At 37.0% G+C, this 14,210-nt stretch overlaps 1 protein-coding gene across 30 annotated transcripts in view; it reads left to right on the forward strand.

The window, feature by feature from the left end:
- Window positions 1-14,210, forward strand: part of madd (MAP-kinase activating death domain) — a 66,527-nt gene that overhangs the window by 21,086 nt on the left and 31,231 nt on the right. For 28 of the 30 annotated variants that reach the window (XM_058782743.1, XM_058782749.1, XM_058782742.1 and 25 more), the window contains exons 4-7: window positions 1,319-1,652; window positions 8,754-9,063; window positions 13,843-13,974; window positions 14,061-14,174. In XM_058782743.1, the coding sequence (XP_058638726.1) occupies window positions 1,319-1,652; window positions 8,754-9,063; window positions 13,843-13,974; window positions 14,061-14,174 (890 nt within the window). Of the gene's footprint in view, window positions 1-1,318; window positions 1,653-2,058; window positions 2,454-8,753; window positions 9,064-13,842; window positions 13,975-14,060; window positions 14,175-14,210 lie in introns of those variants that run through there. The other 2 variants (XM_058782732.1, XM_058782753.1) reach the window with 2 other exon arrangements.

Here is a 14,210-nt window from a genome sequence, read left to right on the forward strand (position 1 = left end):
AAAAAATAAATAAATAAATAAAGATAAAGAAGAAAAAAAAAAAAAATATATAATATATAGTGATATATATGGGTCAATGACGTTACGCTAATTTTTTTGTGTCCGTATGGTTTATTTAAATTTAAAAGGGTTAACATTTCAAAATAAATATGCAAACTAATTGCATACATTCTCTTTTTTTGTGGACCAAGTCTAAAATTTCTGGTTTTAATGAATTTTGAGAGAATATTTGGGGGATTATTGCAAAAATGTCAATGTGGTGTAACTGTAAAAACCTTGTACCAAAAAATTTATCTTGTTTAAAAAAGGTGAAATTCTCAATAAAACACCAGATCAGCTAGTTTGGCATAATCGTACATTAGTACTATTTAATAGTAAATAAAAGTAAATGGAGCACCATTGTTCTGGATATTATAATTAATTTGGGGAATTAGGGGAGTCAAGACAAATTCCTTGAGTGTCAAGGTGGTGTAACTACCATTCAAGGAGCCATTTTGTTAATATTTTGCAAGGAGATCATGTGACAGGAAATTATATCACAGAGAAGGACCTCTGGTGATACTAACTGCTGCATGCAAAGGTTAGTAACTTTCTTTAAAATGTGAGATAATTTGACATTTTTAGGGTATGGTCAAGTATTGTTAGGTATACATGTGAAATAGTTAACTCAAAGCACCAAATTTTAACTGCTCTAAAACAAGATACACAAATTTGTATAGTCCTGTCAAGCAGACAAAAACATGAACATGATGAATAGGACATGTGTCTTTGCATGGTTAAACAACAGCTGTTTTCACGAAGGGTGTACTCCCTTTTGTTGCCAGCTTTTTTGACAATAATGGCTGTATGTTGAGTTATTTTCATGCTGCTATACAAGTTGCACATTGATTACTCTAAAATATATCCAAGTTTCATTTCTACAGAATTGTCCCTTGAAAAGATATACTAAAATGATTGCCGAAATGTGAGGTGTGTACATGTTTTTGTAGAAGCAACATAAACACGCTGTGTACATTTTAAAATACCTGATGCATGCTTTTAAAACAAGTTTTTAAAAGATTTTTGAATTTCTCATCTTGCCGACCCCTTTTTGTCACTGACCCATATTCATTCATTCATTTATTTATTTATTTATATTTCATAGAGCACAAATAGATTATTTAAATATTAAAGTTTTATTAATTAAATTGATTAATCATCCATTAGGGTTAAAACAGGATGCAGAAAAAAGTAAATCAGAAAACACCAAATTTGGGAAAAAATAAAACACATTTCATAGGGGCCTTACTTAATTTCTCCTTAATATTTTTTTATACAGGAGAAAAGGCCCCTCATACAGACTCTGCAGTGGAGGCAACAGAGAAATCTGACCCCTCCACATTGACTCTTCCAGGGGAATCTACACTGCCCCCTGCAGGAGATGGGACTTTGCCACCAGGAGAGCCGGGCAGCAGCGGAAAGTCTCCACGATCCAAACACACTGGTCGACTGACACCGCAGAACCGGAACAGCACGTTAACCTCTCTGTGCATTCTGAGCCACTACCCCTTCTTTTCTACATTCAGGGAGTGTCTGTACATCCTCAAGCGCATGGTGGACTGCTGTAGCCAGCAGCTCAACCAGAGACCCGGTGCTGCCAAGTCCACACAGCGGTGAGAACAGCCTTCTTTTTTTTTTCTTTTCTGTGAACTATGCAGATATGTAACGTTACCCTGAGATTCAGCAAGATAATACTTGTGCACGGAAGTGATGTCTAATGACTGCGATGTTTTGCAATATATTACAGTAGGTGTGTAAGTGTCAAACTGTGGTGCTGCCAGAAGATGCTATCACAGGTGGCAACATTCTGCCTCTGTTTACAAATGCTGTTACTATCTCCGTTTTTGTTTATTCATTTGAGTTAATTCACACACACACACAAAAAAAAAAAAAAAAAATCTAGTGATGCAATTAGGGATGCTCATATTTACCGTTTAACCGTTAACCGACAGTAAGAATTTTATGCAATTTAATACTATCAGTTAAACGGTTTAAATATTTTTTTGTTTTTTATTGTTTTTTGTGTTTGCTGCATGGTGAAAGAAAAAATAATGTTATACATAAGTTATTTGTTTACTCACGGGCGCGTGTCGACACAGACAGACTCAGCAGAACTGAACAGAACAGAACAGAATTTTGGATGGTGAAAGGATTGTAACTTAACTGCCTTTGATTGGCCACTGCGTAAATTAAATCAACAGTGTATGTCTGTGATTGGCTATATTGTTAAACGCTGCAAAAACACGGTGTGGATAGAAACATATGACCACTGGATGAAAAGTCCCGAACTGCAAATTGACGGGATTTTTGTGATTGTGTTTTTGCCGCGGGTCTAACAGTTAACAGGCAGTGCTTCCAGTGTATCCGTACAGCATGTCGACATGTTACTTTAAAAAAACTAGAGGTACACTGAGGTAAGGTATGCCTGCTATAAAGTTTTATGTCTGACGTGAAGAACAAGACCGGCACCGTTCTTCAAAGCGCATTGAAGTATTCAGTGTGTGTTTTAGTTTTTCATCTTAATTAGATCATTATTTATTTAGTGTAGGCCTATTTATTTTATTCTTTATTTATACAATTTATTCAGATTTTCTCTGTTGTCAGAAGCGCTGCTGGTGCGTGATAATTTGAGGATGTGTAAATCCAGGTTTTGTTGTTGCTCTGTATGCTGCTGTTTGCACTTTAAAATAACATATTTGTTTGTATTTTTATGTGTCATCACAGATTCAATTTTTATTTAATCCTAATTTATTATTCTAATTTTATCAGTTAACGGTTAATGTTTGATTAACGTGCAGCAGTTGTCAGTCAGGAAAATTAACCGAAATGAGCATCCCTAGATGCAATGAAAAAAAAATCTTAACAGAAACCCAACATTCTGCACTCACTGCGTCGAAATCCAAAAGCATTTGTTTGAAATTACTGGGGCTGGGCAAAAAAAAAAAAAAATCGATTTTTCGATAAATCGTTTTTTTTTTTTTTTTTAATGACGTCGATTCGATATCGATTCTCAAAAGCCGCGAATCGATCTTTTCCGGTATTTATTTCAGCACACATTTAAAACAAGATCTGATTAATGTGATTCTTATCATTAGTCTTCTCCACTAGATGTCACCCTTATTTACCGATGCGCGATGTTACAACAGAAAGCCTGTCATTCATTCAGTGCTTATCATGGCGGAGATATTGTTGATGAGAACCAAGAACAAATCCATGCACGTGATTCGTAATGCTCAGGTGAAATGAAGCATTTGATATCACGCATAAGGCACCATGATTTCCGCAATGAATGGCGGATGGCGCGACTTGCACTGTTTTGTTTACGACACACATACTAAAACACGGACGGCGCTCGCGGTGTTTTCATCTTCTGTCGTCTCACTATATGATGATATTGACACACTGCTGCTCTGAGAGTCATTTCATTAGCATTTTACAGTTTAATTTGAGAAAACTACGGTCATATCACATGATACACAGCAGCTGCAAGTTCCTCACGGCGACATGTCAAAATAAAAGTTTAGTTTAACGTTAAGAGCAGTCTTAATACTCAATGCTACTACTACTAATAAATATTAATAAATCTTTATTTTTAAAGGAATAAACCCATTTGTTTTCTTTTTAATTTTAACCGTAAACCTCTGTTGTGCAGCACTTTGTTTGCCAAAAAATAAAAGGGTTTAATTTTCATTTTATTAGGATAAATTAAATGAATGTTTTATGCCTTCATCTGATTACCAGAAAAATTAAGAACATTTTATAGGGCCCTATTATTGTTTAAGAAAGGACCCTATACAAAAAAAAGAATAGGTTTAAAATACAGGCCTGTGGGTCTTAATTTCTTTTTATTAATTCACCATTTGTAAACTGCGTTTACTGTTCATTTTTTAGAAATATCAATAGCTTTTGTCTTAAAACTATATTCACTGAATGTAATCAAAAAATCGAGAATCGAATCAAATCGAGAGCTTGTGAATCGAAATCGAATCAAATCGGGACATCTGAATCGATTCCCAGCCCTAGAAATTACTATCGATATTAAATAGGGTCCAAAAATTGTTTCAATATTGTTACTGTTATTGTGAATATACACTGACATGGGGTAGTCAATGATAATCAATGTAATGCTGATCAACGTATATTCAATGCAAATGTAAACTATTTGCATTCGCCTTCAAATTTTGAGTTTAATGTGTTCATTTCTCTAGTCATTATTGAGATTGATGCATGGTCACATTTGCTGCCCATGTGGAATTTTGTTTGTGCATCTCATCACCCATCATGTGCATATGTCCAATATCAAGATAACAACATATGGTGTTTACATTGAAACATAAACAGTCTGAAATAATTCATACACTGAAGAAAAAAAAAATCTCTGATCTCACTCATCATACACACTTTCAAACCTGGCATGTCTTGATATACGGATGTAAGAGAACCAATTAAGATTTTTGCACAGTTTCTTCTCTTCCTTGTGTTGATATTACACTGAAACAAACAAATAGCTCTTGACATGTTCATAATCTTGCAACATGAATATGAGTAGACAATGAGCGAATTCTAATTTTGGGGGTGTATTGCGTCTTTAAATATATGTTACGCTAGGAATGCCAGAAGGGTTTGACATTGTTAGATCCTGCAGTGTCGTGGCTGATTAAATTGACAAGTAACAAGGTGCAGATGATTTTATAAAAGGAAGTCACAAGTGGAAGGATGTGTGATGATGCTTGTGACTTAGAGAGAGGGACGAGAGAAAAGGAAGTAGTGTGAAGAAGCGAGTACTTGTGACAGGGTTTGTGTGAAGGAGAGAAGGGTTATGCAGGAGGTCTTGCAGTGTGGTGCTCCAAACAGGAGAGGTTTTAACTAGCTCTTCACATATCTCAGTGGTAATGGTAACTACACCTTGAGTGTATATTGGTAAACAATCTGCACGATAACACTCTGCTGCAGATCAATAAGCATTGAGTAGAAGGTTTTTTTATCTCTGTGATTTCCTCAGCAGAGTCTTTTCTTGCGTAACCTAGCAACCACATCCACCATGAGCCACAGTCGCATTTGCAGGCCTCAATTTGTTTGCAGTTGAATTGCCCTGCCAAGCCCCTTTTATTTGCTCACGAGTGTGGAGAATAATTTAACCAGCATAGCAGCCTGTGTTGAGTGTTCAGACCTGAAGTAGTTCATATATTCCATGTAGATGCCATATTTTCTCTTTTTCAGTTTTTTTTTTTTTTTTTTTTCAGTTGAATCTTTATCATCTCCATTTCAAACTGAAATGCTATATTTACATTGCTAGGTGTTAGTCCACCGTTAGCTGTAGTTGGTGTTAGTCCATAATCAGTTAGTTGAACATTGCTAAGGCCTGTGTAGAGCTTTTTGTAGGGGTGAGGAGGTGATACTATGAATAAAAATGGACTTTCTTTCTTAGATGGAGGCTTGAATGACATTTACAGTGATAGAGATCCAGGATGTTCTTTTAAATGTTGTTCTTTTTATACTTAAAGGAATAGTTCACCCAAAAATGTTCAGGTCATCCAAGATGTAGATGCATTTGTTTCTTTATTGGAACAGATTTGGAGAAATGTAGCATTACTTTACTTGCTCACTATTGGATACTCTGCAGTGAATGGGTGCCGTCAGAATGAGAGTCCAAACAGCTAAAAAACATCACCATAATCCACAAGCAATGCATAAGACTGTAGTCCATTAATTAACGTGTTGCAAAGCAAAAAGCTGCATGTTTGTAAACGGTGCTTGACCTGTGCAGATTTCTCTCTTGATTTAGACGAGATGACTCTTTTTTTACTGGAGAAAGCTATTTTATGGATTATGGACTCATATTTTTTAGCTGGACGCAATGGTCTAAAGTTAAAAACATCATTTTTACAAAGACACAGCTTGTGGATTATTGTGATATTTTAATCAGCTGTTTGAACTCTCATTCTGACGGCACCCATTCACTGCAGAGGATCCATTGGTGAACAAGTTTTTGGGTGAACTATTCCTTTAAAGTACTGATAGAGAATCAGATTGCCCCTCTGATTAAACTCTTTTTGGTCATGAAGTCTACATAAAGCATGAATTTGATTATATTTATAGAATGAGTCAAACTTAGCTTTTAACTGTTGTAAATATTAATGCATATTGGCTTGCCAACCATGAATAGCCTACAATTTGGCTAATGGACTATGTTACTTGGCGAAAGTGTAGTTTATTCTTGTGTCGTGCTTAAGTACACCCTAACTTATTGTTTAATTAGTGTTCCTACCTATTGGCAGCCTCAAACCTATGACCTTATGCCACATTACAGTGAAAATGTTAAATAGAAATGACAGACAAAATTCGAGAATTTAGTGTGTATATGTGCCTTTGCAGTGAATGTGTCTTTAAAGGCCATTTCTGACTCAGTCATCATGTTCTCACAGTACTGCAGTGACCTTGGCTTTACCCACATTTGTAGCCGTTCAGTATGCACGACTCAACCTTGTAATGACAAACCATCATGCGTCATACTGCTCTCAACTAGGCTATTCTGTGTGAGAATAGCCATATGCCAGTCCAATAGCCTAATGAACAAACCAGAAATCAGTTTTCACTTTACCAGCACGCTCAAACCACTAAAGCAACTTAGTTTCACTTTTGATGTCCACATTTAATGAAATGCAGGACATCCATGGTCATGGAAAACCAGGAAGATTTCCAGGATTCCAGGATTTCTATTTGAAGTGAATGCTGTACTTTCTGTACACAACAGCACAATGGTTTTTAACACTGATAATAATAATAATAAATGTTTCTTGAGTACCAAATCAGTATATTAGACTGATTTGCTATCACAAGAATAAATTACATTTGAAAATAAAATAACAAAATGGTTATTTTAAATTAAAATATTTGACAATGGTACTGTATCGATTTGCTATTTTTGAATGGAATCTGTATAAATGCATAAGTATACAAGTAATTTGAATGACAGGAAAGTCATGAAAAAGTATGGAACTTCAGATGCAGGAACCCTGAATACAATAATTAAACTATTTTGCATGTAATGATATTACATTAGCATCATTGTTTTTCAGTGCAGAACTGTGGTTGGCTAGTGTGTCAATATTCAGTAGTGTTTGTGTCCCTAAACAGGCCTGTGTTAATTTGCAACAGTTTAACTATGCAGCAACAACACAATTAATGAAGACGGTGTCAGTGGTTTTGACGACACAAATTGACAGTAGAAGGAAAAAGACAGGTAGAGTGTGAGAGAGCAAAACATGTTAAGAGTTGGAGCGAGTGTGTGGAGCTGGTGGAGACAGGCTGTATGACAGATTGAGGCCACTGACTGTTCTCAGAGAGCAGCTGTGAGAAGTGGGAGTTCTCAGATGAACCAATTATGACTTACTGCAGAACCTCTACTCAGCCCACACAACCATAGTCTGGCCTGTCTGGATCTTAGACGCTGTGCTTGTGTATTTGAGCTCCAGTGAATTGATACGAACTGTTTATGGCATTTATGGCAAGAAATCATAAGGATTTATGCTGATATTATTATCCAAAACCCCTTTTTGCATAGGGCTCTTCTAAACTTTTGGAGGGCACTGTACTCACATTTGTAGAACTGGTTTGGACGTTGTCAGAAATAATACGTGATACCAGTGATTCTCTGTTGGTACTGAGTTATACTGAGAGTATTATTGAGAAAATATTCCCCAGGCAATTACAGAACTGCCACCAGCACCTTGAATGATTGAAAAGGCAAGATGGATCCATGGATTTGTGTTGTTTATTTCTGACCTTACCAATCTTGTACTGTCAAATTTTCTAGACAAAGTAGAGATTGCTGTATGTGAAATTCCCAGAAGATTAGCAGGTTCTTGAGATACTCAGTCAGACCACTCTCTTTTTTATTAAAGTCATGTTAAAGGTTAAAGTCATGTAGATAACATTCCTTCATAGAGTTGCACAATTTGAAAAAAATCTAATCATGATTTTTTTTTTTTCTGATAAAAATTGAGATTGTACTTCAAAATGTGTAAAGAAAAAAAAAAGTTCCAGTTTTGCTGTACTTGTTTGTATAAACACAATGCCACACTTCGCTGTAAAACACACCGCTTATATATTTATTAAATTAAAGCATAGTATTTGGATTTGATTAGTTTTATTTTGATTAACCGTGCAGCCATATTTTCTTCCTCGTTCTAATGTTTGGTTTGCATAATTCAACCAATTGAACATGATTTAATTATGCATTGATTTGCTGCTGCATGAATGGCCGATTAGATATTTGCATTAAGAATGAGAATGCAAGCAGTAAGTGACCAGTGTTGTGCATGTTATGGTGTAGTCTAGCGCTTGTAGAGCTTTTGAACTGTGTGCCTGGTCACTGCTGTGCCATTTTACTTAAAGTGATTAGTAGTTTAATCCTGAACAGTAGAAGCCAGCTGCCACTGTTTTTGTGGTATTTCTGTTTTCTGTGTAGACGCTAGAAAAAATGATTAAATCATGACAATACCTGAATGTACTCGACAGTTCAAAAACTAGTTAATGAATAATTAAATGTTCAAAAAATTCAAGTAATTAAAATAGAACTGAGCAACAGTATGAACAAAGACAAAACAATGGAAAGAGAGCTTGTCATGCTTCTTCGTGGTTGTACTTTTGAACCCGAACCCTGATACTAATTAAACACTTTAAATGTGTATATGTGGATTTCTCTCCCTCAGGGACACAATGTGGCGTGTGTTCACAGGCGCTCTCTCCATCGAGGAAAAGGAAAAGGGCAGTCAGGTGCTTCAGGACCTGAGGGAGATCGAGTCATGGGTGTATCGGCTGCTGCACTCCCCGGTGCCTGTTGCTGGTCAGCGACGTGTTGATGTGGAAGTGCTCCCCCATGAACTGCAGCCTGCTCTGACCTTTGCCCTTCCAGACCCTTCCCGCTTCAGCATTGTAGACTTCCCTCTTCACCTGCCCCTGGAGCTGCTGGGAGTCGATGCTTGTCTGCAGGTCCTGGCCTGCATTCTGCTGGAACACAAGGTATGGATGGCCAGAGGAACACGAACACAACCACAACTCTGTCAGATGGCAGAGACCCATAAGGGCTTTTCACACTTGAAATTGTTAACCCTGGGTCATGCTAAACCCCGGATAAACAGAATCCTGGGTTATCTGTAATCACGTTTCACACTGTTCATACTATACATGGGGTTAACTGTTAATCCTGGGTGTTCATTAACAGACGTCTCACACTGTACATTTCTAAACCCCTAAACGTTCTTATTTGCATATTTGTGGTGTCACTGATTAGAGGAACAGCAAGCAATCTGTTTACACAGCTTTTCCCGCGTCTTGCCAGTTATTAAAAAAAAAGTCGCTGCGTAAGTCTTTAGCTGTTTTAAGCATCATGAGATGTACAAAGGCGAGAAAGAGGAAAAAAAACAAGGAGCAAAGGATGTGAATATTTATTTGAATTTCTTTTAAGTGTGGAGAGACTAGAATTAACTGTAAGAATAATACCGTCTCCTCATCACTCCAGTTCACACGCTTTCCGTCTTTTGACATTTATTATTTTTCTCTCACTGGCTGCTATTTACATGATGCGGGGAGTTTCATAACCCCGGGTAAAAGCGGTGCTAACACCGCTTTCAAATTACAGGTGTGAAACATGTCCTTACCCGGGGTTAAAAGCAGTGTTTAGAACGACGATAACCCGGGGTTAAGCGCAGTGTGAAAATATACTGTTGAATAAAGTCTTTATTTTTGTTTTCTTTGCGCAAAAAGTATTCTCTTAGTTTCATAAAATTCAGGTTGAAAGAAAGATGTCACATGGACTAACTTAACTATGTCTTTACTACCTTTCTGGGCCTTGAACATGGTAGTTGTGTTCAGTTTTCATTTTTGGGTGAACTATCCCTTTAATCAGTATTGGTCAACATTGGATGTGTAATTTATTACAATAGGATTACCTTTTTTTTAAAAACACTAATCATTTAAAAACGGTTTAATGTAATCTTTTGCAAATCTCAGTGAAAATGAATGTTTTGTATTGTACATTATAATGTTACGATGCCTAAATTCACTTTAAATGGATTTTAAATTATTTATATTAGTATTAATTTGTAATTTATTTAGGCAAAATATCATATAATATTAATATTTTAATTAAAAATAAATAAATAATTTTTTAATTAATATATATATATATATATATATATATATATATATATATATATATATATATATATATATATATATATATATATATAAAAAATAGAGAGAGAATTTTAATTTTGATCATTTATCATATTATGTCTGGTGACATGAAAATGATTATCAGGCAAATATTTAAAGGGGTCATATGATGCTTTTTTTAAAGACCATTATTTTGTGTATTTGGTGTAACAGTATATGTTGACATGCTTTAATGTTCAAAAAACACATTATTTTTCAAATACTGTACATTTGTTGTAGGTCCTCTATGCCCCGCCTCTCTAAAAAGCGTAGTTTTCTACGAAGTCCCTCCTTCCGACAAGCGCAGTCTGTTCTGATTGGTGATCTGACCCAGTGCATTGTGATTGGCTGAACACCGCAAGCACTCGTCGGAAATGTAATGCCCCTTTCCATAATCGCGAGCTTAATCTTTCAAAATAATGTAAAAACAGTTAATAATGTCCTTAGTTTTACCATCAGTTCAAGCCCGAGAGGGGAACAGAGTGGCGTGACAGACACAGTGATGAAGCTCGTATGTGTTTGCAATCAAGCCACAATTAAGAAAGCTGACTCCATTGTGATGTGACCCTCTCCCTCTCTCTCTCAATTCAATTCAATTCCGCTTTATTAGCATGACTGTGTAACAATGTTGCCAAAGCATTAACATATATATATATAACAACAACATAAATAACAACATACAGTGAGGAAAATAAGTATTTGAACACCCTGCTATTTTGCAAGTTCTCCCACTTAGAAATCATGGAGGGGTCTGAAATTGTCATCGTAGGTGCATGTCCACTGTGAGAGACATAATCTAAAAAAAAAAATCCAGAAATCACAATGTATGATTTTTTAACTATTTATTTGTGTGATACAGCTGCAAATAAGTATTTGAACACCTGAGAAAATCAATGTTAATATTTGGTACAGTAGCCTTTGTTTGCAATTACAGAGGTCAAACGCTTCCTGTAGTTTTTCACCAGGTTTGCACACACTGCAGGAGGGATTTTGGCCCACCTCCACACAGATCTTCTCTAGATCAGTCAGGTTTCTGGCCTGTCGCTGAGAAACACGGAGTTTGAGCTCCTCCAAAGATTCTCTATTGGGTTTAGGTCTGAGACTGGCTAGGCCACGCCAGAACCTTGATATGCTTCTTACAGAGCCACTCCTTGGTTATCCTGGCTGTGTGCTTCGGGTCATTGTCATGTTGGAAGACCCAGCCTCGACCCATCTTCAATGCTCTAACTGAGGGAAGGAGGTTGTTCCCCAAAATCTCGCAATACATGGCCCCGGTCATCCTCTCCTTAATACAGTGCAGTCGCCCTGTCCCATGTGCAGAAAAACACCCCAAAGATGATGCTACCACCCCATGCTTCACAGTAGGGATGGTGTTCTTGGATGGTACTCATCATTCTTCTTCCTCCAAACACGTTTAGTGGAATTATGACCAAAAGTTCTATTTTGGTCTCATCTGACCACATGACTTTCTCCCATGACTCCTCTGGATCATCCAAATGGTCATTGGCAAACTTAAGTCGGGCCTGGACATGTGCTGGTTTAAGCAGGGGAACCTTCCGTGCCATGCATGATTTCAAACCATGACGCCTTAGTGTATTACCAACAGTAACCTTGGAAACGGTGGTCCCAGCTCTTTTCAGGTCATTGACCAGCTCCTCCCGTGTAGTTCTGGGCTGATTTCTCACCTTTCTTAGGATCATTGAGACCCCACGAGGTGAGATCTTGCATGGAGCCCCAGTCCGAGGGAGATTGACAGTCATGTTTAGCTTCTTCCATTTTCTAATGATTGCTCCAACAGTGGACCTTTTTCACCAAGCTGCTTGGCAATTTCCCGTAGCCCTTTCCAGCCTTGTGGAGGTGTACAATTTTGTCTCTAGTGTCTTTGGACAGCTCTTTGGTCTTGGCCATGTTAGTAGTTGGATTCTTACTGATTGTATGGGGTGGACAGGTGTCTTTATGCAGCTAACGACCTCAAACAGGTCCATCTAATTTAGGATAATAAATGGAGTGGAGGTGGACATTTTAAAGGCAGACTAACAGGTCTTTGAGGGTCAGAATTCTAGCTGATAGACAGGTGTTCAAATACTTATTTGCAGCTGTATCATACAAATAAATAGTTAAAAAATCATACATTGTGATTTCTGGATTTTTTTTTTAGATTATGTCTCTCACAGTGGACATGCACCTACGATGACAATTTCAGACCCCTCCATGATTTCTAAGTGGGAGAACTTGCAAAATAGCAGGGTGTTCAAATACTTATTTTCCTCACTGTAAATAATAATAAATAAAATCCATCTAAATAAATGAAAAGATAATGTAAGTCAGTTTAGAGTTAATCATGTTTAACATCTAACATTGTGAAATGGTTAATACATATTTAGCAGCTAGTGCAGCTGTGTTATCATCTTCTCCAAGTAAGAAAGGCATTTGCTCAGTATCACTAAGTTCAGTAAATGATGGTATCAGTGCTTCAAATCTGGGGAGAAATGTTTCCCTCACATTGTGATATTTAGGACAAATCAGCAGAAAGTGTTTGTCGTTCTCTATTTGCTGTAGATCACAGTGTCTAGAGAGCCTCTGCTCTTGCTCTGTCCATGTGTGTCTATGTCTTCCTCTCTTTATTTCTAAATCATGGTTACTTAATCTGTATTTGGGGAGGATTTGTCTTTTTTTAAATGGTCTAATCAATAAATAATTGGCAAATTAAGTGGTTTTGTTTAGGGTTGAGTAGTATTGGAGTTTATTATGAAGGTCAAAGTATATTTTTAGAGATTCATCATGAGTCTCTTTCAGATTTTTGCCATCTCTCTCTCGCACGCGCATTTGAACAGTCAACAGCAAATACTTAAACTAATAACAAAACATGCAGCTGCTGATTCAGAAGCGCCAGATTGTCATAGTAAAGTCAGAATTACCTCCTCTCTTAGGTTCACGAAATGGTCGTCCATGAAATGCGTTGCTGTTCTTTTGTAAGTAATCTTAATGATTCCTAAATGCATCTACTTTCGGAAGGCCAAATAAAGTGCTTTTGCTTTCGCCTAGAAACACACAGTGTTTCCCTGACATGGCTGCATCAACACTACTGCAGTTACTACTTTCTTTGCGTGAACATTTGGGCTGCATTACGCAAATATTTCCACATCGTGACGTAGACATGTGGGGGCGTGTTTGAGAAAGGAAAAATTGAAATCGGATCATATGACCCCTTTAATACTGATGGATGGATATATATATATGTGTGTGTGTGTGTGTATATATATATATATATAAAACTTAACTATGTATATATACTCAGAAATATCTTTTAATCTAAGTGTTTAATTTGACAGTCATGCATAGTGAGAGGTACCAGTGTTAATTTTTTTTGAAATATTTTGCACTGCATTTACCGAGAGTGTTGGACAGGCTGACACTTGAGAGGATGCAATAATTTTAGGTTGTTTTTAAAACATATTGTTTCATGGATGAGGTTAATGGTTGTCTATAGATCTGTTGTTTCTGAAGCTAGTCTTCATCATTTTGCCTATGCGGGTCACGCTGCTAATGACACGGACACTTACTCTCACTCTCTGCTGTCTGTAGGTGGTACTGCAGTCCCGAGATTATAACGCCCTCTCAATGAGCGTCATGGCATTTGTTGCAATGATTTACCCCCTTGAGTACATGTTTCCTGTCATTCCACTGTTGCCCACCTGCATGGCCTCCGCAGAACAGGTAACACAACTCAATCTTTTTTGAACAGTTGGTGTATAAACAATGAAGCTCTCTTTGTTTGTAACACGCATATCTTATTTTTCTAGCTCTTGCTAGCACCCACTCCATATGTCATTGGTGTGCCTGCCAGTTTCTTCCTGTACAAGTCTGATTTTAAGATGCCTGATGACGTTTGGTTAGTGGATCTGGACTGCAACAAGGTACATATATCTGTAACTAACCAGACAGGGGTTTGT

Source organism: Onychostoma macrolepis, chromosome 07 (genome assembly GCF_012432095.1).
Source record: "Onychostoma macrolepis isolate SWU-2019 chromosome 07, ASM1243209v1, whole genome shotgun sequence".
NCBI lineage: Eukaryota > Metazoa > Chordata > Actinopteri > Cypriniformes > Cyprinidae > Onychostoma > Onychostoma macrolepis.